Source organism: Chenopodium quinoa, unplaced genomic scaffold (genome assembly GCF_001683475.1).
Source record: "Chenopodium quinoa cultivar QQ74 unplaced genomic scaffold, ASM168347v1, whole genome shotgun sequence".
Lineage (NCBI taxonomy): Eukaryota > Viridiplantae > Streptophyta > Magnoliopsida > Caryophyllales > Amaranthaceae > Chenopodium > Chenopodium quinoa.
Window position 1 is genome coordinate 3,225,178 of NW_018742770.1, and position 19,832 is coordinate 3,245,009.

A 19,832-nucleotide genomic window follows, 5' to 3' on the forward strand; every position below is an offset into this window, starting at 1 on the left:
CTATTACTACTTCAAATGAAATAATAAAATTTGTTTGAATTTTTTGAGGTCCCATTTGCACTTTTATATCCAAATTAATATGAACTTTGATTATATTTGTAACTGTAAGTTAAATAATCAAAGATCCCTATAAATTGATGACAAGTAGCTAATCAGTCTAATTACACAATCATAATAATAGTGCCCTAAAATGATCAAGCCCATCATCAATCATCAACGTTGTAGGATGATAACTTCCGTATCCCTTAACAAGTGAAATTATGCTGTTGTAGTGTTGTTAGAATCCTTCCGTCAAACTAGAGAATTCTGATGTAACGGTGTATCCAATAAACATTAGTCTAAAAAAATTGAAAACCCAACAATCACGCTCTTTTGAATCAATACTGTAAGTGAGATTTAATGAGCTACACTCAACTACCAAGTCTACTGAAGAATTTACAGTCTGTACAATGGAATGACGGTTTTATATTCAGCCACCGGAAAGTGAATGCCAGGAAGACCAAAATTCAAAGGGCATCTCCTATGAACAAACTTGATTTATTGTGCATATCTTTGAAAAAACCAATTAACATATGCATTGCCTCTGATCTGGATGTGCATGCACCTTGATGGCTCTTTGTGGCCTTGCCTGATTTAGAATAATTATATCTTGTTTTCAGCAATCAATGAAATCCTTCAAAGAAAATGGAGGACCATCCTGAAAACACCACAAGTAAAGCATAGAATTCATTCAGATTTGACTCATTTGAGTCTAACGATCAACCGTTCCACAAAGCATTTGTCAGGAATAAATCAATAACAGAGTTGTAGAAAATTCCTTTATGAAGGGGGGAAAAAATAAAATAAAATAAAATTGCACGGGTGCTAGAGTATGAATTAGGACAGACTCCGAAATAGTATGGGGTTTCGCAACCTAATTTTGTCAGTTGTCACACGACCAAACACTAAGAAAACTCAAAACATAAGGTCTCATAGAACTGATAGAAGGGAAACCAGGCAACTTACACACCAGTGTGCCGATAAGTCTAACTTCTAGAATACAGATCTCATTTTAAGCAGATTTTTTGTGCCTTTGATACAAAGTACAGCACGTGAGGACAGCCAAACAAATAGTCTATCAATAACCAGCCCGCCAATCAAACTAGGCCCCATAAAAGTATAAGCTTCCTCACTCAGGTGCAAATGAAGTTTCAAAAGCACCAATCCAATGTAAAAACTTTGGTACTACATACAAGGAGAATGATTTCTCACAACTACTATCCTATATCATACAGCTATCAAAAAAGATGGATGAGAAACAGAAGCCTCTATGCATTCATATTAAGATCACCTTACTAAGTTCTTTACTCAAGTGTTAGATCATAATAGGAGAATGATCTCTCTCAACTACTATACTACTTTAAGTGTATATCAGAAGATATTGGTGAAAGAAGCCTTGATGCATTCAGATAAAGAGTATTCATACAAGATTACCTTGTTAGGTTCCTGGCTCAAGTGTTGTTTAACAACAGTCATCTGCTGGATCAGCCTTTCCAAGGACGAATAGCTTGGTTGCTTGGTATGTGCTACACCAATGAATTCCAGAGAAATTATTAGACAAGCTAGACATTTTACTTTTCAAATACAAAGTTCACAACATTAAACTTTAAAAAGATATACATTAAAGTATATGAGCCAGAAAACATGTTATATACATACATGTACCTAAAATTGCGCGATTTATCTTATCTGCAATATCTTGTCTATAGTCAAGGCTGATAAGATGAAACGATGGTGATTTTTCTGGTTCATCGTAAGCAAGCAAAGCCAAAAACTCCTGCAGCAAATGCAACTTATTTTCAGAGATAACATCATACACGTATACTAGGAAGCAGTGCAGACATGGTTGAAATGATACCTCAAGCTTCACAACATACTTTTGCTCGCTGCCATAAGGACTCAGATTCTCCTGAGCAAATCGAAGAGCTTCGACGCTGTCGAGGGAATAATCTATTAATAAGAGGCATTCCTTGTGAAGTACGAGAAGCATTAAGAGTTATATTTACCATTGTCCTGAGCACACAAGCTTGACAAAGTGAAGGCTCAAAAGATCAAAGTGCAAATCCTTATTTTCCTCTAGTAAATCTGGTGTTACTTCTTTTGTGAGTTCAATAGCTTTGAGGGTGTTGTCTTCTAAGATAAACTTGATGATTCCTAACAAAAATGGGAAGTCAAAACACATACTTGGAGTAAAGCCAGAGCAAGAATAACGCATGAAGAAATTGAATAGAACAAACAGCACATCTAGATGTTGCCAACTTCTAGACTAGCAGGCTGCATAACAAAGGATAATTGCTCCATAAATATATAAACTAGTTTTTCTCTCATATAAACTAGTAGCCAACTTCATGTGGATTCTTTTTTAGGTGAAGGTTTCATCTGGACATGGCTTTGCATAAGATTGACACAAATGTAATGTTCCAGAAAAGTCTGACTTTAGCAATCTCACAAGATATAAATACACTTTGCCTAGTTCGTAGGCTGGGATGGCACAATTGCTTTGAACTAAATGTTTATAAGGTATTAAGACATTTGAGAGTCTGGGTTTTCCCCCTTCTCGATCTTGGAGTTTCCATGAAAGTCATAATCCATGCTCACAGAGGGAAACTATATATTCAAGTGCTCCATGCTTCTTTTTCAGTGGTACCACATACTTCAAGAGTTTGTAGAGTACCTACCTTCATCTATACTTTTCCTTTCAATAATTACTATACTGGAAAAGACATATCTTAAACTTTCCTTGTCTACAAGTATCATAATTATGATTGGTATTGCAAAAAATAATCCATTTATGATGTGTTCTATTCACCTGATTTTCACTGATCTGAACTTATTTAAACTTATTAGACCATATTAAAACTTATTTTAAGTGTAATTTATACTTGGGTAACCCTTATCAGAACTTATTAAACCTAAACTGAACTAAAGTGAACATAACAAACCCTTAATCAGACATTAAAAGTGAATATACTAATACCTTATATCACTTCTGCATATGCCCTTTCTAGGGCCTAGCAATTCAAACAATAGGGTTTTGATACCTAAGGTCTAATGATACCTTCACCATTTTCTAAAATATAGGATTATAGCTTGAATCAAGATATGTCACACACATACAAATCATAGAAAAATTCACTTGTAAGGAGGTAATTGGAGGTTTAGAGAAAGGGTTTACTTTTTCTTCTATCTATATCTTCAAGACAATCAGTCGGCTGCTTTATACCAGTACATTCAACAAAGGACTCCGCGGTCTCTTTAAAACAATTATGTACAAGATATGAGAGCACGATGTTGTGGGTGTCACCGTCACTTACAGCCTGTCGGGAATGGAAAAAAAAAAAAAAAAAAAAAAAAGATGAAATAACTAAAAGCACTGACAATATAAAACTGTAATCAATATACAAGGAGCTCAATGATCCTTTGATCACATGGAATTTAAATAATTTGCAACTGAAAATCCCCGTTAGAACGAAAACCATCCATCAACACATATAAAACGTAATGACAAATATTCTATAACTGAATTGCTAATAATATTAAGTCGTCAGATACCTTATTCTGAATGATTGGAATCCTCGTTCCACCCATAGTAATACAAAAGTTTAAACACGTGTTTGTAGTAATTCAACAACCAATCCCAATCCACTAGTTTTAATATAAAATTTATCGCAAAATAGTATATGAGTATATGACACATAAGCAACATATTTAAAAAGAGGACATAATTGTTCATCTAATTTCCAAATTTCAAATAGAACCCCACAGAAAGTATATTCTACACTGATTTTGAAGCCAATAAGACATAATGTCCTCAATACTTCTCAATCACATCCTAAATTAGTACATTATAAGCTCTAGACAGCTTAAGAACAGTTAACTAGGTGGCAGATCCAAACAATCCTTCTCAATTCTTTACCGGATGAAAATTGGTAATAAAAGCTCATCAATTAAACCAGGTCACATATACACTCATCAAACCCATTTAAATATTCTATAAGTACAAACCAACAAGCAAAAACAATAATGGAAATCTGGAAGCTTAAAAACTAGGCTACATCAATATCATTCATGAAACTGGACACGGTTAATAGCATTGGACACGGTTATCCAGATCAAATTGATACATTCAGAGTTTGTATGTTTTAGATATGCAAATAAGGCTAGGTTACTTGAGACTAATTTGGTATGGAGTACAATACTACAATAGAAAGGTAAAACTTAGAATAGTGAATAAATAATGTTGCATTAACTCAATTCATAACAAAATATCACTGCAGTCTAATGTGGCATGTTATTAAGCGACAGAAAGAGGGTCAATCAAAATAATGCAGCCATACATGTTGGCTACACTCATTGCTCATTATGCAATACTCCGTAACAAATAACATCAAAAAAAAAATAAAAAAAGAAGACCTAAGCTCGTTTATCAAACTAAAGTAACATTGCTTCCTCCGAATCACTAGGGTACTCAAAGCATGTTCTAAATACATAACCAACACATTCAATTCAGTAGACTTTTGATGCTGAAAAACCGCCATCTACAATTAGCACAATGTAACCCGGTTAAAGCACATGCCCTAATACAAACCAACTTGCAACAAATACCAATTGCATCAAATATTAACAAGAAGCAGCCTTTTCGGAAACTATTAGATTAGACACCAACCCAAATATTAAATTTCTCCCCAATATCAACCTGATCAAATAACATTGCACCAAGCACTACACTTCCAACCAAACACAGTTAAACCACCCAAAATGAAATACTACCCACCTACATTGTTCAAATCAATTTCCAAAAATAATTCTAATCACAAAATCCCACCACATAGTAACAATTAACAAAAAAAAATTAGGGTTTTGAATTTTCGCTTATTCTGCGAAAAAAATCCCCTTTTACAAAAATTACAATCACAGGGTAGAACATAAGCAGAAAAGTTGAAAATTGAAGTAATTACTCGATGAAATTAGTAAAAAAACAATGAAGGGAATTTTTAATTTTTGAAAAAATTACCAAAAAAAAAAAAAAAAAACCCTAAAAAGGTTGAAAATTTTAAAGAAAATACAACTTACGATGTTTTCGTAATGCCGCGGATCCAACTTCATCTCTCCGTTGAGAAGAATTTACAGGTGCCCGTGTGATAGGAATTGAGAAGATAGAGAGATAGAACGAGAAGAAGATAACCCAATAATTTTGAATTAAGTATAAATGGATTTTAAATACAGAAATAACAATTTATTGGAAGACTTTTTGGTTTTATAAGGCATATAACTATATAAGTGATGATCACCCTAATACCCTACTGGCCTACTTACACTCCAATTTCTAACTAGGGCAGATTAGGCATGATACAAAAATAGTTCAATTTGGCACGACTCACGAAGTCACGAGCCTATTGCAACTTTGCAAGCTCGGCATGACATGAGAGGTAGGCACATCGCAGTAACACACACCAATAGGTTATGTGTTATACTTATGCATGAGCTTCATTTACAAATTTTGGTAGAGCATGGCATAAGACAATTACGCGTAACTAGTAATCAATATATTAGGTACAAATTACTTCTTTATAGTACCAGCAAATATAAAAATTAGAACTTAAAGCTTTGTTTAGAGAGCCACTGAGGTGAATGATGAGAATCGATCCCTGCAAAAAGGAGGGACTTCTTTACTAATACTAAGATGGACAACATTCAACGTTCAATATACCTTAATGCTCTCTAATCCTCTTTGTTATTTTCCTTAATGCTCTCTAAATATACCTTAATGCTCTCTAATCCTCTTTGTTATTTTCCTTTACCAATCATGAAGGTTTAAAAAGTCTTCCATTTACTAATACTTTTTTTCCTTTTATAACAATTTTAATACAATTTTCCAATATTTATTTGACGCTTCCATACATGATTTTGATCTTTGGTCATCATTCTCTCTCCCCAAACACCACGGAAACAACCTTGTCTTTTCTTCCTTTTCATATTTTTGAAAGTAATGTTAAATCTTTATTACTTTAATGGGTAAATACAAGTTTATGACAGAGATACAATTCTTTTTCATCACTAAGTGCTTATGCAATTAGCATTTAACTTTGACTTAAAGTCATTTCTCATTCTCCCCCCCCTTAGTTTTCTCTTTCGTACTTCAACCTTAATTTCAATGGCAGAAATAATGACTTTTCAATCTTCACAATCAAACAAGTGAAATCAATGCGGAAAGGAAAGTTTACCTACCCTTTAGGGTTACCCATGCCCTTTATTTATCCCTTTGTTATTATTTTTTCGTTTAAGTCGCCGAAAATGATTGTGTTGGCGGAGTCAAAGGTGGGAAGAAGTAGATGAACAAGGGAGAAGATGAATAGGAAGAAGAAGAGGGTGAGAGGAGGAAGATGGTGAATTTTGCAAACAGTAGCAAACATTCGCCTTCTCCGTATGTCACTGCCACATGGCAAATGAACAACAAAATATATTTTTAATAGGTCAGCGCGAAAACCAATGCACTTACAATACAATAATCATGTAAATAAAGAACTTGGGTTTATCTCTGTCATTAACCTAGGCTCCCTCTACTTTAATTCCTCCCACTAGGCTAGTCCAGTGCGATGCATAGTTTAAAATTTTGCTCTTATGTGCTTAATATAAATAATTTAGATAAACATAATAAATATTGATCTCTCTTGTTAGATAAATTGAGCTAACAAAAATGATGTTAAATATTCTTATTAATTTCATAGTTAAAATAAAATATATGAAATGTTAACATTATATCAGCTTAGTTGTTTTGTTCCATTTTAAAAAATTTGAAGAATTAATATATAGTAGAAAATTCAAACTCATACATTATTAATAAAATATTGGAAAAAAAATTCAATATCGTCTAGAAGGAAAATGAAAGAGACCAACCATTAATTTTATTACTTGTATTTTTTTATAATAAATTTGTGATTAGTAAATTTAGTCATAAAAGCTTTTAGAAAAATGTATAATTAATCTACCCTAAAAAAATGTATAATTAATCTACCTTTTTCAAACATTAGCTTTATAAAAAAAAAAAAATGTCTTTTATATTTTGGATGGAATTTTTTTAATAAGCTAACACATGAGTGGTAATATCAGCGGTAAAATTAGTTATTACTTTATTATTAGTTATAGGTTTTAAAATGTCAAACAAGAAGAACAACAAAATTGAAAAAAATCAAATAACAATCGACAACATGATTTCACGCTATTAACATTGAGGAATTCTTGGATTCTAATTGCTAGAGTCATTTTAGAAGGGCATAACCGTCCATTCACTTTTACCGCACTTGAAAAAATTAATGTCATAACACATGTTGGTATTTCATTATACTTTAGATAGTATCATCATGATAGCAACCACCTTATTTAGTGATTTAAACTTACTAAAAATATTTTGTTGGTATTGATATAATTTGTTGCTGATATTATAAATACTAACGTGTACTGTTAGAGTCATTTTTAAAAGAGTCCAGGAAATAAGGTAATTCCCTTACAACTTCTTTGTGCCCAACAAATCCATGTAGTGATGACAAATTGACAGAGAAGAGAAAAGGACATTAATACAAGATAGAACCACGAGGTTCATGCATATAATTGGCAATTTCGCAACTACTCCAACCTTCTGGCTGTAATTGTAACACCGAAGAACTAAACGTACCAATCAACTTGTTTTTCACACCAATCTAAATTCACCCTAATATATATGGGTCATTTACTCATTTGCTTATTCATTCTCACTCCTTCAATCATTTGACCATTTCCCAATCCAAAAAATGAGCAAACTTTCTCTACTATTGTTATTATTATTCACCCTCCATTTTTCACACCATCTTTCTGAATCAAGCTCCGAACTTTTTGATTCGTGGTGCAAAAAACATGGCAAAACATACCCATCTGAGCAAGAAAGACAATACAGGCTCAAAATTTTTGAAGATAATTTGGAATTTGTCAACCACCATAACAGCTTGGGAAATTCCACTTATACCCTTGCTCTGAATGCTTATGCTGATTTAACCCACCATGAATTTAGAAGTTCTAAGCTTGGGCTTTCTAGTTCTGCTAATGATTTCATCAGGTTGAAGCATAGTGAAAATCCTGTTCAGTTGCCTGATTTGGGTATTCCTGATTCTGTTGATTGGAGGAATCAAGGTGCTGTTACTAATGTCAAGGATCAAGGAAATTGTGGTGTGTTTTCTTTATTTTTTTATTAATTTTTTGGGGGCTTTTAGTATTTTTGTGAATTAAATTGAATTTTTAGGCTATAATTAAGGGGTTTTTCTGAAATTGTGATTTTTTCCCCTCTAGTTTATTGGGTTGTTCTGTGTTTATGTTATTGTGGTTCTTTTTATTTTAAGAAATTGTGGGTTATGTTGACTGAACATTGGAAATTAGCATTTTAAAGAAAGTTTTTATGGCTGTTGCCTTGTTGGTTATTGATTGAGAATTTTGGGTTGATTTGACTGATAAATGGGAGATAATTGGTATTCAGCTAACTCACCCCTTTTGTTTAGGATTTCATCTTTCTGAATTATAATGTAACAGAAAAATGAACCAATAATGCTTTGGACAATGACATCCAATCTTGTTTTGAATTGAAAAGAGATATGACTTGGGTTATTCATGGTTATCCTCCTTGCAATTTTAAGACTACTAATAGTAGGTGTCAAATCAAATAAACTGTGACAATGGCGGATGGCCTATTACTTTCCACTTTCAATGGAGCTGAAATATTTAATATTTGTTGGATCATAATGTACCAAATGAAACATTAAACGACGCCCTTATTTTACTGGGTAACGCCCGCATTTTAAACTGTGACAATGGTGACGGTGATTTGTATGTAAATGGGAGGAGGAGGTGGTGGTGGACGGTGCCACGGTGGTGATAGTAGTTTATAGAGAGATTGGTCAATTAAGGGTATGTTCGTAAAATAACTTTATTTTGCGGGCGTTAACTGGAGAATTGAGGGTGCTGTTTAACAACCCCCAATTAAAATGGCTAATTGAACTGGATGTACATATATATAATTGTGAAGAAGCCTACCCCTACTGCCATTACTTTCAGATCAACAGCCTACTGTAAAAGACCTTCTTTTAACTGTAAGTGTAAGGGTAAGGTTGCAGATATCTGATAAGCTGAAAGCCTTCTTAGAAGCATTGAGACAATACTGATTACGTTTTTTGTTTATATAATACTGATGTTGTTGATTGCTAATATTTTGAAACAACTCAGACTCTATTTTTTATTTTATTTTATTTAATTAGATTATTATTTCTAAGTTCTTGGAGGAAGTAGTGAAGTATGCTTATGAAACAAACCCTTATTTTCTTTTAATGAGTACTGGTTTGTTTTTCAGGTGCTTGCTGGGCTTTCTCCGCCACAGGGGCAATTGAAGGTGTAAACAAAATTGTCACAGGCTCTCTTGTCAGCCTTTCTGAGCAGGAGTTAATTGACTGTGATAGAAGTTACAATGAAGGCTGTGATGGAGGGCTCATGGACTATGCTTACCAGTTTGTTATAGATAATCATGGTATTGACACTGAGAAAGACTACCCATACCAGGCTAAACAAAAATCTTGCAATAGGAACAAGGTAAGACACTTTCCTATGGGTTTATCTTTTGATTATATTTATGTTTACGCTATCTTACTAACCACACCTCAAGTATGGAGCAAAAATTCTACTAACATTTAGTATTGGAGAGCTTAGGTGATTTTTTTTTCCTGATCATTTGAAAATCTTAGAAGTCTTCCATCGTTATAAACATAATATCATGGCTGATTTAGGTTAGCTCGTACACATAACAATGCAGAAAACAGCTGTTTTCATTGAGTCACTTGCATTGTTAGTACAGTCTTATGGGAAGAGACGGAACTTTCTTGTCTAAGCTCTAAATACAACTGATTCTTAGCTCCACCTCAATATTTGATGGTGGAAATTGAAAGTTTTAACCAATGTAGGATTGTGCTGCTCTCTTAATTAAAGTGGATGGAGCTAAGAGAGTAAAATCCTTTCTCATCTGTGGGTGTCTTATTTAGTTTAATGACATATTAGCCTGGTGAGCATTCTGCACAATGAGGACTAATTTCATGCGCTCTATAATTGATGCAATGACAGCTATTATGAAAAATTCATCCTGATCCAGTTCCGTGTCCCGCTATATTTTCCACTTGTATGCCCACTTGACAGTTTGGGAAAACAACTATATGCCGTCTATTAAACTATCAGAGATATTTTTCTTAATGGCATAACCGCATGATGCAAAAACAAATATTGCAGCAAGAGTTTAATTCTTCTAACCTGGCTTGCATAGGTGACAGGGTGTAATCATCATTCTATAATCTATACTCAAGAACTTTGCTTCTTGAATTCATGTCATCACTTCATTTTGCCAATCTTGTACACTTCATTTTGCCTTATGCACTTGAAAGTCCAATATGGATCTTCAACACTCAGACATGAGTGTGGCTGTATGGACACAAGACTCTTCATTTTGGACTGCAAAGAAAGAAGTGTTTTGCAAAATAAAGAAGTTCAACACTTGGGACACGTACAAGTTTGACGATATAAATTTTCTCCTCAGCTCTTACTAAAGGGTATAAATAGTATAATTGAAGTAGCATTCATAATTCAAAAACACTGTGGAAAAGAAGAGAGAAAGCAAACAAACCCTTTAATGGATCTAATGCTTCCTGTTTTAGCTTGTCTAATATTCTCGTAGTTGCTGACTTTTTGAGCAATAGAACTCAAAGAAATCTTTGTTTTTTTTTATATTACAGCTTGCGAGACATGTGGTAACTATTGATGGTTATGCTGATGTCCCTCCTAATAATGAGAAAGAACTCCAAAAGGCTGTAGCCGTTCAACCAGTAAGTGTTGGCATATGTGGCAGTGAGAGAGCATTCCAGTTATACTCTAAGGTTTATTCCTTCGCTCTTGGACCTCTTGGCTTTTCTGATACAAAGAGTATTTGTGTTTTGACATGAAGATTTTACTTGTTTATTTATTTTTCTTTCAGGGAATCTTTTCGGGCCCATGTTCCACCTCTGTAGATCATGCTGTTCTGATTGTTGGTTATGGTTCAGAGAATGGAGTTGATTACTGGATAGTTAAAAATTCATGGGGAACTTCTTGGGGTATGAATGGCTTTGTACACATGCAGCGGAACAGTGGAGATAAAAGTGGAATTTGTGGCATCAATGTGATGCCATCATATCCCACAAAAACAACCCCTAATCCACCACCACCACCACCTCCCGGACCTACTAGATGTAGTTTGTTCACATCTTGTCCAGCAGGTCAGACTTGCTGTTGTGCACGGAGCTTTCTTGGTATATGCACAACTTGGAAATGCTGCGAGTTAAATTCTGCAGTATGCTGCAAAGATCATATCCACTGTTGTCCTCGTGACTATCCAGTATGTGATACACAAAGAAACCTTTGTCTCAAGGTTAGTACCTAGTTCATTCTGTTTAGCAAATTTTTAATTGACAGCTTGGGGGTAATTAAAATAGCAGGAAAGAAAAGATCATCCATTGTGCATACACTTAAATTTCTGACTGCTGTGTGTAAAATTGTGTTTGAGACACGATGTCTCTTTTTTTTTTTGTTAGACAAGAAGTTCAAATAAATTGTGTTAAGAGTAACTAAGAGGGTCTCACTTTAACTCTCAAACACCAAGACATTAAAGATCATCCCTAAAAGGTAAAAAAAAAAAAGCACCGATCTCTCAATAAGTTATTTACCGTTTGATACAACTGTTTTCCTGGTGGGTTTAGTTTTTCATATCTAAGAATGTTTTCTAACACCTGTTTGAATATCATGCTGTGTTATCTCTTGCAATAGGCTTTCCTTTTGAGTTTTGTGATTTTATCATGCTTACTTGGTTGTGTGCTATGACTTATTAACATTGGTAATAATAATTTGACTTTATTACAATTTCTTTTGCAATTGGTTGGAATTTGAATTTTATGATTCTGTGATGTAGTTGATGAAGTGTTTACATTGGTAATACTAACACAAACTCAAAATTGTTGATCTTGCAGCGAACAGGAAATATTACTTTAGCCAAACCATTTAACAGCAGACAGAGCAGCTTGTGAAGAATCTGGCAGTTTGAAGGCCCCTTGTATTCAGGAACTTGGTGTTTGAAACTATCCTTGGATGCTTGTACGTATTCTTTATCACATTTCGACAATAGGGGGGGAAGGTAGATGAAACTCCCCATGCTATATAGAGGAATTCATGCAGTATATTCGACATTGCGCATCTTTGTACTGTTGTACATGGTGGAAAATAGATACAGTTTGATATCGTTTATGCTGAAGGAGAGTAGAGGGTGATGATTTTGCTATATATGCCTTGTTAATATCATAGTTTTCTGCTGAAGAAGCTTTTCTACTCTTACAGCAGTGTTATTATGGTCCGACAGTTAGATTCTCATGAGTTCATGTAATATACTGGTATTTGCCTTGCTATGGTTGTAAACAGGTTCAGGGCTCAAATATTCTTGGTGACATTGTGTTTTCTATTAATAAAATTGGACTCCTGAATGATGAGGAAAGCAGCTAAAAATCTGTAACATAACGAGGGTTAGTCGATTTTTGTCAAGCTTCGACTTTGATTAATTAATATTATCGTAGTTCTTGCGTTAAGAAAATATTGAGTAATCGATCCGCAAAAATATGATAGGTTTATATCAACACGTCTTAAAACAAAATGGCGCCGAAACTTGGATCAGTATTTGTCTTCAAAAGTTTTTAGATTTGGGTTCTCCTAAGGCCATGACCAAGGCCAATGCATGCTTCATCAAATTTGTGTTAATGAAGCTGTTTGGCGTTTGCCGCATTTCCTGGAGTAATTGAGTTTATGATTCAATTCTTTGACACGACAAAATTTAGTTATCTAGCGATGACATAATAGACCACAACTATCATTAAGCATCCTTAGACGTAAAATCATGTGTTACTTGAGTGATGAAGAGTCAAGACTTTAGAGTTTAGACAATGTGACCTAAATATAGAGTGTCTGATTTTTATAGCATATGGCCATCTCAGACTCTCAGTAACCTCTAACATAAGTAATTGCACAGCAGCAAAGACCACAAATCCTGCGAACAAGAACCAGTATCAAGCAAGGTCTTTGAACAATTCTGTGCCTGAATGCATATCAAATTATCAAATAGCCCCGTCACGTCAGTGCTCATACACTGATTTATGAAATAAGAAACTTCAATTCATAGCAAAACAGTGAAAATGTTCTTCAACAAATCTCAGATCTCCACAAAACCGATAAATAGTCGCTTAGTCACTTATCTCTATATACATCTTAAAGCACCTAAGCAGTTACAAAGTTCAAACACAGATGTGGTAGTTCTTGTAAACTGATTCTGAAGTAGAAAACCGTGACTCAGTGAGACCATTCAATTCTTGATTTGTATATACAATGATAAGGCAGAGGCGTACATGCAGCATGCCCATGCCGCAATAGGAGGAACTGCCGTCGCTTCTAGGTAAATCAGACAATAGGAAGAACTGCCATGGCTTCTAGGTAAATCAGATTATGCGCAGGAAACCAAGCTGTTTCTAATTGTCAAGTTATAGCAATGCAGCAGTAATATAATCTAACCATAACCTGCTTGATACTTTCGTCGAAATTGAGGTAACTATGCCACTCAAAGCATGTTCATTGCTAGAAGGTGGAAATGACAGAGAGGACACCAGACTCAGAGGAAAAAAAAAAAAAAAAAAAGAAAGGATGGGCAACCTTTACAGAGAACACAGCATCCAAGTTACACAACAGTCTAAAAAATACAGAAGGTAACCATCCTCAAATCTCTCCATTAGGATTCTTGAAAATTAGCCATAGCCCATAGGCATACACAATTTTCACAATTGCTTCGGTCACATAGATTGTTGCAAATGACTTCTAAAAAACAATTACCGAAACAGCAAGGATACAAAAAGTACAAGTTAATGAGCAGAAGGTAACTAATAAATACCATCTAAACCTTCCCTTATGATACTTAAAAATTGATATCAGCAGAAGATAGCAGATAGGAATAATTCCTTCTGCAGTACACCACAAAGCAATGCAGCCCCAAGCTTGTAAACAACCTGCAGCGGAGTTTATAGCCTGCTATAAATGTTGCCAATGCTACACCGCCTACACTACCATGACCTATTCACATGCACACACAATCCCACCAAACTCCCCCAACCCTCGAGGTCTGGGTCATAGACAACTTCCTGTCACTAGAACAATTTTGAGAATGTCCATTTGCCTAATTGAACCTCTATTAAGAGAGGTTGCAGAAACAACAGCAAACTATCCATGATAAAACAATGAAATGTAAATGATTTGGTATGACAATTTTACTTGCTACCTTCTGGAAGGTTATCTATCTTGACATTAATAAGGATCAAATGTGGCAGGAAAGACTACTTACAATACTCTCTTTATCTCCCAAATAAGCAGAATTTAAACTAAGAGAAGGTAAATATAACATTAATTTGCCGATTTCCTTACAATTTCTCCACAATTAGCTAGCCAAGTAAAGGAATTCCATCAATTCCAGCAGAACAAACCAGACAAAAGTACTCTCCTTCATTTCCATTCCCTTCCCTTTCCTGCTCTAGGTTCCGAATGCTAGCCTATATAACTAATGAACCAAATCCACAATTCAATTCCAAGACATTGCTAGCTAGCTATTTCCACAATGGAGTCAAACAACCCTCACACATAATAGATTCACAAGCATTCTCCCACAAATGATGTAATCAGTCCGGTAGGTCTTGTATATAACGGATATATTGTCTACAACAGACTTAGCACAATTGACTTATTCCGTGATTCCGGGTGACTAAACATGTTGTATCACACAAAAAGCAACCTCATTGTCACTGATTCAAGAACACAAAACAACACAACAACTAACTACTTCATAAAAATATATTCCCATTACGCACAAATAACAATCATTTACAACCTTTATACCAATACATTCATTCATTCCAACCAAAAAAAAATATAAAAAGTTACCTATCTATTCACAAACCTTCTCTCATTCTCATTCTCCCATATAATCAAGAAGATGGAAACACATCCTTAACAGCAGAAGCAGCACTCAAATAGTTCAAAGTATTCCTCAAAGTCTCCTTCTCCCTCCTCAACCTCGCCGCGGTATCCTCCAGCTCAAGCAACGCCTGCTGCTCACGGGGAGCCCCTTCAAACGTACTCCCAACGAAGAACGAAAACGGTGTCGGAAACAAGTTCCTCCTCAAATCCCCAATTTCCTTCTCTTCTTTCCCATTCAATCGATTGCTCAAGCGAATCACATCCCTCATGTAACTCTCCACATCCTTGGCAAGGCTCTCCAAATCTTCGTGGGACCCATCGGAGGAGGGCTTATCCTCGAGCCAATCAACGGCTGCCACGAGGTAGGGTTTGGAGCGTACTATCTTGTTGATTCGAAATCGCTCTTGTCCTTTACAGATTAGGAAGAAGCGATCGTCGGCGAGACGCTCGTGTTTGACGACTTCGCCGACGCAACCGACGGAGGTGGCGGAGGAGGAGGAGGAGGATAGCGTGTCGGAGAAGATAACCCCGAATCGGAGGTCGGTTTGGAGGAGGGTGTTCATCATGATTCGGTATCGGAACTCGAAGATTTGTAGTGGGAGGATTGACCCCGGGAAGAGGACGAGTGGGAGGGGGAAGATTGGGAGCTCAACGACGTCGTTTTGTGGGGTTGGGTTTGGGGATGGCGGGTTGTTCTGTGGTTGGGAGGATGAGGAAGAGGCGGAACAGCGGAGAATATCGCGCTGGAGCTTACGGCGTTGATAGCTGAGACAGAGCGGGGTTGAGGGGAGGGAAATGGGGGTTGGAGGTGAAGGGTTTAAAGAGGGTTTAAGGGAGGTGGAGTAATGGAGGAATTGAGGGAGCGCCATTGAAGGAGGAGGAGAGAGAAAATGTGAGGTGGGTTATTGGGTTTTGTAGATTTGGGTTAGAGGAGAGAGAAAAATGATTGGCATTATTGTGTGTTTTGTGGATGAGGGAGAAGAAGAAGGAGATGAAGATGGTTGTGTTTTCTGGGATTGATTGAGTGAGGGTGAAAGGGGAGTGAGTGAGAGTTTGGGTGGTGGAATTTTGGGGAGGTATTGTGGATTTTTTTAGGGATTTTGGATGTGGTTTTGGGGGGTTACACGTGAGAGATTGGATAGTCTTTGGGTTTGGTATGTTGTGTGGCACGTGCTACTTGAGAGGGATGATGATTTCTTGCTTTGAAAAATCATACTCAATAAGTTAATATTGAATGTGTAGCCGTGTAGGGACGAGGTTGTAAATGGGTCGTAGAATCATAACTTGATTCGGATCATAAAGATGTGACCTTGGTTTTGAGTCGAGCGAGTAATTGTAAGGAGAAAGTCCATCTTACACGGGTAAATTTAGAGAAGGAGCATGATATGATTTGACTTCTCACCTCACGTTTGTAAGTTAGAGAGTTAGTTAACTGTTCTAGCCTCCTGGTAGTCATATATCATTTCATGTATTTTTGGTTGGATGATGGAATTTACTTGATATACATATTGCATTCATGCTCAACAATTGTGTATTATTAAAAAATAAATGTATAATAGCAATGATTATTACAGAAAATGCATATGTAATCAAGAATTTAGGCATAGGAGCTATATAATTATTATGATTTTCTACATATGTCTAGAGATAAATCATAAATAGAGTTGGATCATGCAAACCCACTTGCTACGCCACAAAATATAAGAATTATAATTAGTATACACTACACCCTAGTGTAGGTACCATAACCTACACCCCCTACAAAACGCAGCGTTTGCGTTTTTCCCCTACCCCCACAAACTACAGTAACTACCCCCACTCACTCCCACTAACCACAGTAAATTAGAAATAACTTCCCCTACCCCACATATATATTATTAAAAAAAAAAAAAAACTATCCATTTCAAATTATTCTCTCTCTAAAAACCATCTTCTTCATTTCTCTAGAATTTCTCTCTCATCAACACCGTCGAATCGGAACGAAATTCTCTTCAAATTATTGCAAAATTGCTTCAAAACACTTCATAATTGCTTCAAATGTCTGATATTCGAGATGAAATTAAACAATCACAAAAAAAAGAGTAAGTAATTTCGTTAGTTTTGTTCATTTTTTGAGATTGTAGTGCAATTTTATGTGTGAAACCTTAATTTTGTTCATTTTGTTGCGATTGTAGTGCGATTTTGCAAAAAACCACTACAGAGAAGAACATGAAAGAAGAAACTGCAAAATCGGAGCAAAATGTATCTAAAGAGTAAGTAATTTTGTTCATTTTTTTTCGATGACAATTATAGTGCGATTTTATGTGTGAAACCTAATTTTTGTTCAATTTTTTGCAATTGTAGTATGATTTTGGAGAAGAATACTTCAGAGACGAGTAATTTGTTGAAAATTTCTGAAGAAATGTATGAACTCTAACTTTTGTAAAACCTAATTTGTTCATATTCTTGCGATGAAAATTATAGAGCGAATTTATTTGTAAAACCTAATTTTTGTTAAAAATTTTTGCGATTGTAGTAATTGTTCTAAGATTTTACTGAAAATAACTAAAACATTAACAATTTATTAAATAAAACAGAGACGATGATGATGATGTACCTCTTCAGTCAAGAGTAGACAAATTGAAAAAAAAACCGCCAAAATGATCCAATTGTAGATCCGGAACTTTTAAAAGATATTGACAAGTCAATTGGTACGGATTTAACAATGTCTCCACTACCAAGGTAATTAGTCATTTACAGAATATATTATGTTCATGTCTAATATGCTAGTTGTATTTGATAAAATTGGTTTTATCTTTGTTTAATATGTTATTTGTATATGATCATATTTGATACTCATAATGTTCATTTATAGATATAGTTATGATCATATATTTATATTTGTTCATATGAGTATTTATTGAGATTTAAAAACAAAAGTACATTTCATTGAAACATCATTGTATATGATCATATTTGATACTCATAATGTTCATTTATAGATATAATTATGATCATATATGTATATTTGTTCATTTGAGTATTCATTGAGATTTAAATAACAAATATACATTTCATTAAATCATCATGCACATATATAAATATGATAATAATCATTTCAGTGATATGCATTCAAACTAATGTCATGGAATTAATTTATAATGTAGTGATGTGCCATTTAGAGTGATACACTTGCTTCAATTTAGAGATGGGAAATCTGAACCATTAACTCTAAAGAAGGTTATAGAACAAAATGAATATGGTAATAGTTATGAAAGATACACTTTAAACAAGTAAGTTTATATGTATAAAATAATTGTTTTTACATTCAATTATTGTACATTGTATATATATACCAAACTTATTAGGTAATTCTTAAAATTTTAGTGAAAAAAAAAAGGTTCGAGTGAAATTTGTTATGTCAAAATCAAGACCACCAGAGACAAATCAAACAATAAGGTATAAAAGCTTTATACAAAATAACTAATTATCTTCTTCATTGTATAAATTAGTTCATACTTTAATATCATATTATATAAAATAATTCTGTTTTTTTTAAGTGAACAAAGTGAGAACATTCCTGCTACTAATGCAACAACTAAGAGTGTGTCTGCTACACATAACACAACTGACAAAGAGAGTAGGGATGAAAGGTATACTAATGATCAATTTTATATAAATAAATGTTCATTTTTATAACAGTATATTTTATGTACAATTTATGTGCATTTTTTATTTAAAGTATTTCTTAATATTGATTTCAGCAAGCAAGAAGAAGTTCAACCAAAAGTGCAAAGCAATCCAGTAAAGAATAGTCTTGGCCAAAAGTAAGAAAACTTAAATGTTCAATTTAGATAGACTATATGTTCATTTGAAAATCAGTACAAAAAAGTTTGCTCATGACCAATAGTAATATAAGTTATATGTTCATTTTTTTATTTACTAATCAAAATTGTAAATTCAAACATATTTTTAATGAAATATCAGAAAACCCAAAGATGATTCAAGAATAACAACATTAAAGGACAAGATGCAAGAAATACATTTAAACATAGAGAGAAACCCAAAGTATGTTTAAATTTAAATAATTGAATTAATTTAATCAATTAATGAATATATTTCAAAGTTAATATCATACATTTACAGAAAGTACAAAGAATCGACAATCAGAATTATGAGAAATCTCAAAAGAATGGAAAAGGCAAGCAAGGAAATCAGGAAAGGTAAATGATCATATTTATTGAATATTTTTGTTTAATAGTCATAAATATCAATTTTAACAATACTATTACTTTTGAAGGTGAAGCAAAAAAGAAAGAAAAAGGGCCAATAGAAGAGAAAACTGTGGAAAAAGGTAAAAATTTTAAAATGTACATTTTTATTACAAAAAATGTTCATATTGGAAAAGCATAATATTAAATATTCAATAAGGTTAAAAAAATTAAATTTTAACTAAATAAATTTTAATAGAAGGACAAGAAGGAAAAAAAGGGACTGAAAAAGAGAAAAGCCCTAAAGACAAAACTGTGGAAGATGTCTTTCCAAAGACAACAAATGTAGAAGGTAAAAATTTATAAATGTACATTTTTATTACATAAAATGTTCATATTGGATCTACATAATATTGAATGTTCAATAAGATTAAAAAAAATATATAAATATTAACTAATTAAATTTTCATAGAAGGACAAGAGGGAAAAAAAGAGCCTGAAAAGGAGAAAATC

General features: G+C 34.1%; 3 protein-coding genes across 4 annotated transcripts; 1 reads left to right on the top strand and 2 right to left on the bottom strand.

The window, feature by feature from the left end:
• Positions 1-222: 222 nt before the first annotated feature.
• Positions 223-5,350, bottom strand: LOC110724743 (glucose-induced degradation protein 8 homolog). 2 transcript variants are annotated; one of them, XM_021904196.1, is made up of 7 exons: positions 5,113-5,350; positions 3,215-3,356; positions 2,046-2,193; positions 1,898-1,973; positions 1,699-1,816; positions 1,474-1,565; positions 223-697 (listed from the first exon to the last, which is right to left on the bottom strand). In XM_021904196.1, exons 1-7 carry the CDS (start codon positions 5,143-5,145, stop codon positions 656-658), a joined length of 651 nt encoding a protein of 216 aa, XP_021759888.1. In that variant the 5' UTR covers positions 5,146-5,350; the 3' UTR covers positions 223-655. The 2 variants fall into 2 exon arrangements, with proteins under 2 accessions (XP_021759888.1, XP_021759889.1); XM_021904197.1 differs by having other exon boundaries at positions 1,705-1,816; positions 5,113-5,349.
• Positions 5,351-7,687: 2,337 nt separating this feature from the next.
• LOC110724740 (ervatamin-B-like) lies at positions 7,688-12,627 on the top strand. The gene is made up of 5 exons (XM_021904194.1): positions 7,688-8,238; positions 9,410-9,645; positions 10,833-10,973; positions 11,072-11,503; positions 12,099-12,627. Exons 1-5 carry the CDS (start codon positions 7,827-7,829, stop codon positions 12,153-12,155), a joined length of 1,278 nt encoding a protein of 425 aa, XP_021759886.1. The 5' UTR covers positions 7,688-7,826; the 3' UTR covers positions 12,156-12,627.
• A 2,362-nt stretch (positions 12,628-14,989) lies between these two features.
• LOC110724744 (lon protease 2-like) lies at positions 14,990-16,216 on the bottom strand. Its single transcript, XM_021904198.1, has one exon. The coding sequence runs from the start codon at positions 15,996-15,998 to the stop codon at positions 15,138-15,140; it is 861 nt and encodes a 286-aa protein (XP_021759890.1). The 5' UTR covers positions 15,999-16,216; the 3' UTR covers positions 14,990-15,137.
• Between the last annotated feature and the right edge of the window lie 3,616 nt (positions 16,217-19,832).